We start from the raw sequence: 10,676 nt of genomic DNA on the forward strand, positions 1-10,676 counted from the left end.
CAGCTGATGGTGCTACTTGAGTACAGCTTGTGCTGCTACTTGATTACAACTGATGGTGCTACTTGAGTACAGCTGGTGGTGCTGCTTGAGTACAGCTGATGGTGCTACTTGAGTACAGCTGATGGTGCTACTTGAGTACAGCTGGCGGTGCTACTTGAGTACAGCTGGTGGCTCTACTTGAGTACAGCTGGTGGTGCTACTTGATTATAGCTGATGGCGCTACTTGAGTACAGCTGATGGTGCTACTTCTGTACAGATGATGGGAAAAAAGTTAACTATTGGAAAGTTGATCCCTCTTGTCATATAGTTTTGTAGAGAGATTTATGTCACTCTGAATCTGTATGCGTGCATCTATTATATGAAAGAGATGTTTCACTGGTCTTGTTCAGGTGAACAATCACTGGAAGGGAAATTGCTCTTTCTTTGTTTTTGAACGATTTCACATCATGGACACACCTGAAGCTGAGGAAATGTTGCATTCAATGCACGAGTACTTGATAATTTCTGAAGCCATTCATCATTGCTCATTCTTCTTACAGTTTTGTTTTTTTCATCGAAAATGTAGGATCTCGGCCCTTGTCTATCATAAAAAACAACCCCATCGCAATATCGTATAGCTACTTCCAAAACAAATAGCTCAGATTGTTGGATAGGGTAGAATTCTATGTTTATCAGGTTTCTCGGAGCGTCTGTAAACTTGCCCTGCTTTGTCAATATAGACAGATCAGTCTCAATCTTCCTGTAGATACTCTCTATCAATGATGCCTGACTCACGTGTAGCTTGAAACCAACAATGTCTGCAACCTTTGTTTGATAACCTCCAACTGTGACTTTCTTTTCGTTAACACCCAAGTAGTATGACCCGCCTTGAACCAGCTTTGACATAGAAGTTATGTGATCTTTCAGCTTAAGAATGTGCCAGATATGATCAGTCAGTTTCCCCACATCAGCTTGTTTCCGCTGAATCTCTCCAGTGTTGTCTTTAAATGCTTTCAACTGTATTTGTCGATTCTCATGAAAAGTGTTCAGATTATCTGGCAGGTTCCTAAGAGAAGCTTGGTTCTTCGTATTTGTTTCTGTTTTATTCAATACTTCCAAAAGGTTCAGTGATGTTATAACCAGGTTCTCATTATCATTGTTTGCCCTCGTGTTGAAATCAACTGTTGCTACACCAGCTGTTTTGTTAACGCCAACTACAAGAAAGTCACGCGCGTCTGTGAATTTCGGTTTCTCGCTGAGGAAATAACGTTCATATGAGTCAGTATACAGTTCACCACCTTCAAGTAAGTTTGTGAATGTATTGACTACAAATTCATCAAAGTATTCGAGACACTTATCTTCTGGTGATATCCCCTCCAAGTGTACCAGCAACACTCCCCCGCCACTGTTACGTAAAGCTGACACTGCTTTTGCTACTTTTCCAAGAACTGATGACTTTTCTTTGCTTTTCTTTCCCCTTATGATGCTGTATTCTGCATGTAGTTGTATCTTAGCGTGCTGACGACCTCCCTTGTGTTCGTCTTCGTACCTGTGTCCTATTGACGCGCAGACTTGGCATCCAACTGCAACATAATATTGTCAAGATTAAAATGATGTGAAATTGACCGTGTACACAGGGCAGTAACTGGAAGTCACCATTGGACTTCATTGTCCACCAAGGCGACCTGTAGGGAGCGAAGTCCTGAATATGTTAGCCCTTAACCGGATCATAAAACGGAGATGATATAACTGACAGAAATATATAGCAAATTTAATTAGCAGTTTAAAACATTGAATTATTATAGCACATTAGTGATTACAAAAACATGTACACGTAGATCCAGATTAAGTATAGGTTGTCAGAACCGATCCAAGTGCTTGCGGTAAGGGGCGAATACATTCGATCTGGTGGTAAGGATTTCCACATTGCATATCATCTAACAGCGAATATGTAAATTGTATACTCATGCTTTTGTCTAATCCAGACTTGACGGTTTTTCTCATCCACTATATTTGTGGTAATCACTTCACATTTTTTTTGATCATATTTACTTTTTAATACAATAACCAGACTATATGTCTCACAAGACAATAAAAGTTTTGTAGAACCAACTCCTGGCATATTCATACCTTAACATAATTCATACATATCACCTACAACCAAGATTGTAAGGGTTAATACCTGTCAACTCTTCTTTTTGACTCTCAACGTTGTACGTGCCATCTGTGAACAAACAAGAGGTGCAACTTAAACATCGCCATGAAGTATAATCCGTTTAGCTGTATTTCATAAGTAGATGACCAAAGTCAATTCGTTGCCGATCATAATGCTTTGATACATGGTAGCAGTCAACTAACGACAGGTGCTACCGCAAGGCCTTACGGGTAAAATGTTGCAGTCAACTGACGACAGGTGCTACAGGAAGGCCATATGGACAGATGGTGGCAGTCAGCTCACGACAGATACTACCGGAGGGCCTAATGGACACACGGTGGCAGTCAACTCACGACAGGTACTACCGGAAGGCCATATGGGCACATGGTGGCAGTCAAATCACGACAGGTACTACCGGAGGGCCTTATGGACACACGGTGGCAGTCATCTCACGAAAGGTACTACCGAAGGCCTTATGAGCACATGGTGGCAGTCAACTCACGACATGTGCTACTGCAAGGCCATATGGGCAAAATGTTGCAGTCATCTCAAGACAGGTGCTACTGGAAGACCATGTGGATAAAAGGTTGCAGTCAAGTCACGACAGGTGCTACCGGTCGGCCATATTGATTAAAGGTTGCAGTCAAGTCACGACAGGTGTTACCATAAAGCCATATGGATAATTGGATGTAATCGACTCACGACAAGGCTACGTGGACACATGCTGGCAACTGTTTGATGGCAAAGAATAACCTTTAGTTGATTCATGCGTGTTACAAATTTACAAGTATGAATACTGAAAAGAACATATAAGTTCTTTTGTTTGTCAATTTTACTACCAAATAACCATTTTGTCTATTACAAAAATCTTACCATGATTCGCTCTATTCATTCTTGTGCATTGTGTTGTTTTACATCACCTCGCCCTGAAATGTAATTCATATTACAGTAATGAATTTAAATACATTTGCTTTTCAGGTGAGCTTTATCCTTTAATTGATCAACATACATATTTATACATTTCAATATTTCACACAGAATAGTATCAACTTACACATGTATTTGTTTACATCAATTACTGACTTATTATGTTCATTGAATTCGAACAGCAAACCGACTGAATTTTACTCCTGGAGGGCTAAAATTGGTCAGCAGAAACCTACATGTGCTTGTCAGGCTACGGTGATTTGGTTGAGTGCATCGCACCCGGTGGCGTGGGGCGTTGCTCATTACATCAATCACTGGTTTATTTGGTCAAAACATGGTTATGTACAGACTGCAGTGATGAATATGGAATATTGATGACTATGGTATGAAGAAGACATTCACCCCCATACAAAAGAGGAACAAGACCACAGTCACTTTGGAAATAGTGAGTGAGTGAGTATGGTTTTACGCCGCTTTTAGCAATATTCAGGGGGACACCAGAAATGGGCTTCACACATTGTACCCATGTCAGGAATCGAACCCGCAAAATGCTATGCAACCCCCTTGGTGTTTTGAACAATTAGACGGTGATGCCAAATTAAACTTTATATGTCAAATGTCCAAATGTTAAATATAGGTGGCCCAACAAACACTTTGAATTTATAACTAAATATTTATAACTGTAAATACATTCTGAACCATGTTTAGAACAAGTTTAATCACTCGTACAAAAAAAAAATGTTTCTTGTTCGCTGATGGAAGTAACAATGACCTGATCAGCTCTAGAACATTTTTGACTTATGTACTATCCCAAAAGAGAAACTATTGGAAATATGAATACAACTAACAAATCATAAATCATATTAACATGAGATTCAAACCCAGACACATGTGAGTGGAGGACCTTGCCCAATGACATGTTTCGATGTTGGAAGACGTGCGATGCATGCAGGTCCGTGAATGAGATGATAGCATACAGCATACACTAAGGCATTCAAAACGTTGACATTTCCACTTGCTTCATTCGACTCCATGCCAAGATTGACTACAATGGATTCCACAAAAATCTGCAATACAACTTTTTCCACAATTTTGTGATTGGCCCATGTGTATGAATTTACATCTTGATGTGCCTCTCGGCATTGTGATAATATACACTTCTTGTATCATTTTTCTAAATGGGTGCTGTCAGCTGAGGCCTGCCCAGCTTAACATGAGCAGTCAGCCAGTCAGGGTGATTAATAGCTGAGTTGTAAGGGTTATTAATAGCTGAGTAGTCAGGGTAATTAATAGCTGATTAATTAATAGGTCATGGCTTATGCATAATAACATACCTAAATATAGACACACCAGTCAATCACCACACTATAAATGCTATCTCACAGTCTTTCTGAGCCTCTGACGGTGTATAAAAACTGACTTATTGTTGGTCTCGGTATTGGGTCAAGTTTCTTTCGATAAACAAGGAGGTATTCGTGCATGCCAGATTCAACATCCTTAAACGTTTGAATTGAATGCCCCTCTTTATGCAGCTCATCACTAATAAAATCTAATCTCTCCATTCTGCACCTGGCCCATAGTGACTTGGCTGTTTCGAGTTGTTCTAATGCCTTATTATGTCTTTTACGCTCCTCTCCAACTTCTTTAGTGTTTGATTCCCTCAGAGTAGAAAATAAAATACTCCCCAAAAAAGCTAGAGCATTAACAATAGCTTCACCGAATATCATCGCAATTGTTGCCATATGGGTCGTTCTCTAGAGATTCGCATAAATACAGCCGATGTTCTGCTGGGATAGGGAGAAAGGTACTAGCTACGACTGTGTATAGTTGTAACATTACTGAACCTATTGTTTTAGTCATGGTAGCTCCCAGTCTAGACTCGTAACGCACGTGCAGTTTATTAATTTCTTCATCGGTCATGATATCAAATTTTACAGTGGTATCATTTTCCCCCAAATATTGGGAACATTTTCCAATGGCTACCAAAGCCGCGAGTCTTTCTCTATGTTTATCTGTATGTTGATCTACATGTTGATCTATATGTTGATCTACATGTTGATCAGGTTCTTTAAGCATTTGTTTGGTAAGTTCGTCGCATTCCATAATGTAATACCTAAGGAGATATTTAAGTTTAACAAAATAAAAAATGACATATCCAATACAGCCCGAAATAATAAACTGTTGCGAAAGAATGAGGATTTCAAGCCACATTATTACATAATAACCACTAATGTTCAATTTATCATATTGTTTGCTATATTTTTTACATACTGTTGCTATATGTTTGCTTAGCAGTTGCTATGTTTCCTATATTTTTGCTCAGCAGTTGCTAAATTTGCTATATTTTCGCTAAGCAATTGCATAAGCAGCTGGTTGATTGGTTTTTAATATGAGTTTACAATGCTTCATTTCTGCTAACAGTTTTCTGACTTTATCTTGTTCGAGCTAGGTATAAATAACATCATTTTCTCATAGACATTCCTCAAATGAACCTCGGTCTTTGCAATGAAACAGGGCTACCCATTTGGTCTGCTCTCTAATCTCTTTCAGGACAGAGTTGTATTTTTCAGTAAGTACCAAACGCTATGCTGAGTATGTCCCCCAGAGAATTCTAAATATCAAAGAATATCTTTCTTTTTGGCAAGTTCTTTACTTCGCAATGTAGTCATCTATTTTGAAAAGGGTTGATTCTCCTTTGTATTTTTCGTGACATACTCATAAACAGTCTTGTAAACGATCGCCCAGATCAACTTTGTATACCCCGGGATCATTCATTACCCAATCTCTCAATATGTATGTTTTATTAACGTTTATAGTCAGGCACAGAATAATAATGTGGTCGAAAACATTTTGATAATGTCTTTGTACAATATCTAGAATATAAGCTGTTTTTCCACAACCTGTTTGCCTGCAGATGATGGTGCAGTGAGATTCTCTAGGTAAAAGCTTATTAATAGATAGATCGCTTGCACAAATCTTCCATTCTGTAAATTAAGTTGCGGGAATTTTTTTTAATCTCATCCCACTGTTGATATGCTCGCATGCCTTGACTATATAGTTGATTAGGCACACCCTTGATAGTCAATTCTACTTTTGTAATCTCGGTATCTCTGGCAAATGCTCTAGAGGGGTCCTCGAATAACATCAAAATTCCCTTCAACGATCTAGCAGGGACGTTTAGATTGATATTCCGCGTCGTATTCTCTTTTGTTCCTGGTGATCTTTTGGTGTCAAAGCACCCGGTCGTACAAAATGGCTTAACTTCCGGTATACTGTTTACGAATTTGTCTGGCGAATTGAGGATCTGTTTTCATATCGTACTCCAGTGAGATATTGCCAATAGAATAGCTAGTAGGACTTTCAGTAGCTTTGATTACATTGCTGTAGTCATTAAAAGTGAGTTCGTATTCTAACCTATCGCCTAGGGATGCTTGATAAAAGGACATGTGACTATCTAGTAATTCAGTATAGAATATAGAATCGTTACCTAATGCATCAGAAACAGCCTTATATTATCACCACTATCAGCACCCACACGCAGTCTCAATGTGTTCTGATTACAAATGCCTTCATACTGTAAGTTTTCCCATTCTTTAGCCGTTCTCCAGAGATCCATGTAACAGAAATATACATCGCTGTTGTCAATACTCAAAATCTCATTACCGCTTATTTTAATGACGATTTTCTCAACAATCGCATGACCTATGTTCTGAACAAGCTCTCTGCTAGCGTCGGAAGAATTCAAACTAATTGAAAATAATAGTTGGGCGATTCCTGGAACTAACACATCATGTGCGCCGAGATTAGGAAAGCGAACCAGAAGTGTTTGATTCTGATCAATGGTACTTGGGTTGTTAGTTATTGTTACAGACTGACGAATTGCTTTGATCCCTAATGGATCCCGAAGTCTATGTTGTGGGTTTAACTTGCGTCCATATTGAGGACATTGTTATATTGAAATTATGTAACCTTATGTTTAATATAAAAATTAATGATTTTAATTTAGATAACTTTGATAATCCGAGTACAATCGAAGAGGGTACTGATGAAACCAGGTTTATGAATCTTAATGATGAAGTTTTGAAACCAGCCATTACTGATTATTACGATACCTAGAAAGAAAGCCCAACAGGTCGTGACTATTCAAAGTTTACGATAGATAGTAAAGGAATATTGCGACTGTGTGGCTCTCCGGATTTTGATCTTATGAATTCTCGTACTCGTTAGCCCCTGGCCTTGTCTACAATAGCTAGTAAACATGGCATCAACACTGTTCGCAATGAATTAGGTTTTGTAGACTACCCACGAGAAAACTTTCTGGGAAGACTACTAAGGTTTTTAAGACTGTGTGTGCTGAACTCGGTGCCCAAGATAAAGATAATTTGGAAGAAAGTTCGAAGCTGGCCTCGAAAGGCATTTTGTTCACAAATCAGTCGAATTCGAGAAACTATCGATCAAGTCCTCAACGATGATAACACATTAGCCGATAAAATTAAAACATTGTTCAGAGAACAGGGGATAACCATTGTAAGTATTTTAACCGCATTGGGATTTCTTATGTCGACTTTGACTCTCGCATTAAGTGGTGGCAGTGGACCACCCACACCATCCACACCACCTAGTGATAAAAATGGTGTTAAAGAGTGGATTAAAAAGCATTTAAAAGCATTAGGAGAAGCACTGGGAAAGCCGCGTCTGCACTTCCAGGTATAATAGGGAGTATTGTTTCCCGGCTCTTGAATTTATTAGCTAAGACCGCCACTTGGCTTATTCAAAACTTGTGGGCACCGATCTTAGCAATTGTCAGGCTGTTGTACTTATCTGTTAAGAACTATTTATCCAAATCACGAGTAAACCAGCCACGACTCCACCTACTACAAGCGCTGTTTTTCATTGATATGTTGTTGATTTTTATCTGTAATATGTGATGAGACGTGTGGTTGTGCGTCAGTAGATGGCTACTGTGGTGACTGTGGCTTGTCTATTCCCGTTATGCCTGTGTTTGTTTGCGATATTAATTCTGTATTAATATCTGAATTTATACCTGTTTTTTGTTGATCGGAAGCAATAATATTTTTATTATTATAACCGATCACTTGACTGATCTTAAGTTCCATAATACTCGGAGACATGTATAGTCCCAGTGCATAAACGTAGACTACTTTGGATTGAGCGCACTGTAATACATCTTGATAACGCTTTATACAAGATGGTATGTCAACTGGTGAATTAATAGCATCATCTATGTTTGCGACAAACTGTTTTTGTGCATCGAGCTCCGTCCCAGAACCAATTATTCCCGTTCATGTTTGCGATTGTGCACCAAGAATTGCCCATACATAAGTTCTTATTGATTCATTAACACTTACAACTCCTGGGTTAGTAAATTTATTTTCTGTTTTATCATTAAGAAATTCATTCCAAGCGTTTGCAGTATCGTTCAGTTGTACAAATTTTGTAATGATATGAATTAAACCACTCTTAAATCTCATAATATCACCTCTCCATTCATTATTCGAAAGTTCCCAGTCTGTATACCAATGATGGGTTTTTAGAAAAAAATCATACATTCTTATGTAAAGTTTACTCGTATGCAACAACTTAAAAGCATTTAACGGACCTTTGTTAACTTCTTTAAATAAATCATCGCTTTCTTCTTTGATGGTTATTTTCCCTATGTAAGGAATGCCTAAACCATGGTTAATTCCTTTAATACGCCAATCTTTACTCGTAGAAACATGGCATTTCTGACAAATACGTTTGAAGGCCCTCTTATCATATGGATTATTTGTGGAATTCCATGCTCGATCATGCGGTAATGGGGCACTAATTTCTTTAAGAATACGTCTAATCTGATAGTACAAATGAAATGATAAAACAGACTTATTTAGTTCAAATCCTGGGGCATAAAGAGATACACCACATCCTGTTGTGGAACACCATATGGCAAAGTTTAACTGGTTCTGCCAAAATTGCATCGGATTGTGGAACCACTCATGCACCATTTTATCGCTAGTTGCCGTGACCCTGTATTTTTCAAAGATATCAGGGAATTTAACACAAAAATTAGCACCAGAGACACTTACTGAAATCGACTGATTCGTAATGTAAGTCAATTTCATATCTAAGTTATGATATAGTATCCCCTGAGTAGACTTAAGACAAAATTTGTAGGAAGAAAGATGGCGGAGGCTGTTCCCCTCATGCGTCGCCTAGGGGCTAAACAGGACAAAATAGCAAATCATCGGACATTTCGAGACCGATTCAACCCTCTTGATCTGTACAACGACGAAGAGCTCTTTGAGAGATATAGATTTCGTCGTCCTACCATTTTTTTCATCGTTGGTCTAACCGGTGATGAACTTGCATAGATTCTACCCCACTCAGCGTTTCCACACCTATTATTCAAGTTTTGTTATTCCTTCAGTTTTTTGCTATTTTGGCTTTTCACCTTCAGTTGCTCAGTCGCTTTGTGTCAGCCATATTGGATAGTGTTTACAAAATCACGTTATACGTACACCGGTAATGAGACGCAAATACCATCACGTATTTTTCAAAATCAGCTGCGATACCTATATCCTTGAATTCCTCATACATTTTACAATCAAATGCCAAATGGTCTTTGTCACCAATACAAATTGTCTAGATGTAATGAAGCAAAATAAATGAGTCGTGAAAACGAACGCTGAAAAAAGTGCACTTGTTGGAAATGTAAACAAAGCCATTCGTCTATTCGTTGAGTACATTGGCTCAGCATTTTCAGAATATACACGGGAAGAGAATCGTAGGGAGAATTAGGGAATATATACATTGCAATGATTTGATATTTTCAACAGAACTTGTCCAGTGTGACGCCATGTCTGACGCAAAATCACGCATAAAGACAACGGTATTTATCAGTATTTATCGGAATTTCCGTTGGTTTCAATGAAAAATAAAACAACAAATAACAGTACACAGATTGTAAGAATGGGTCTGATTACTTACAAGTCACTTTTATGTATATACGATCCCTGAATCAACGAAAGTCCCCTTGTAAAATCCCGCGTACTGTTGACAGTCAACACGCCATTTTGTAAAAGTCGGTCACCGGTAGTGATGTCATACGTCAACATATGTTGTACATATTAGGTAATTTCTTTGAGGTGAAGGTCCTTGAATGAAAGTACACACGATCATTGTGTCCTAGCAGGCTATTTACAGTTTCAATTATGATGTAGATCGTGCATGTCTTGAGTACATTTTTTCACACATTTAATTTCACTTTGGATATTAATCAATGTTCAATATGATATCATAAGTAGATAAAGGCCACAACATGTATGAAGCTTTAATAATATCCTGTTTTTTTTAACAATGTTTACACATGAAATTGATAAGTTTATAGTGTCGTATACGATATTTCTTTATTTTGGACAAGTGATACTAGATGAAATGTAAATGCAACTGCAACATGTATGTATTTATAGGGAGTGTAATAGTCAATATTATAAGTTCATATAAACAGTGTCCACGAATAGCTGTATAACTAAACTGAAGATATAACTTAATGAAAATTGATATTATTTTTCGTTAAAATATATGCACAAATTTCTAGAAGAATTGTCCTTGTCTT

General features: G+C 38.0%; 1 protein-coding gene across 1 annotated transcript; it reads right to left on the minus strand.

The window, feature by feature from the left end:
• Positions 1 to 444: 444 nt before the first annotated feature.
• LOC139473283 (uncharacterized) lies at positions 445 to 3,028 on the minus strand. The gene is made up of 3 exons (XM_071255817.1): positions 3,008 to 3,028; positions 2,162 to 2,203; positions 445 to 1,562 (listed from the first exon to the last, which is right to left on the minus strand). Exons 1-3 carry the CDS (start codon positions 3,024 to 3,026, stop codon positions 445 to 447), a joined length of 1,179 nt encoding a protein of 392 aa, XP_071111918.1. The 5' UTR covers positions 3,027 to 3,028.
• Positions 3,029 to 10,676: the final 7,648 nt, after the last annotated feature.

Source organism: Haliotis cracherodii, unplaced genomic scaffold, assembly GCF_022045235.1.
Source record: "Haliotis cracherodii isolate W230 unplaced genomic scaffold, xgHalCrac1.p SCAF_27, whole genome shotgun sequence".
Classification (NCBI taxonomy): domain Eukaryota; kingdom Metazoa; phylum Mollusca; class Gastropoda; order Lepetellida; family Haliotidae; genus Haliotis; species Haliotis cracherodii.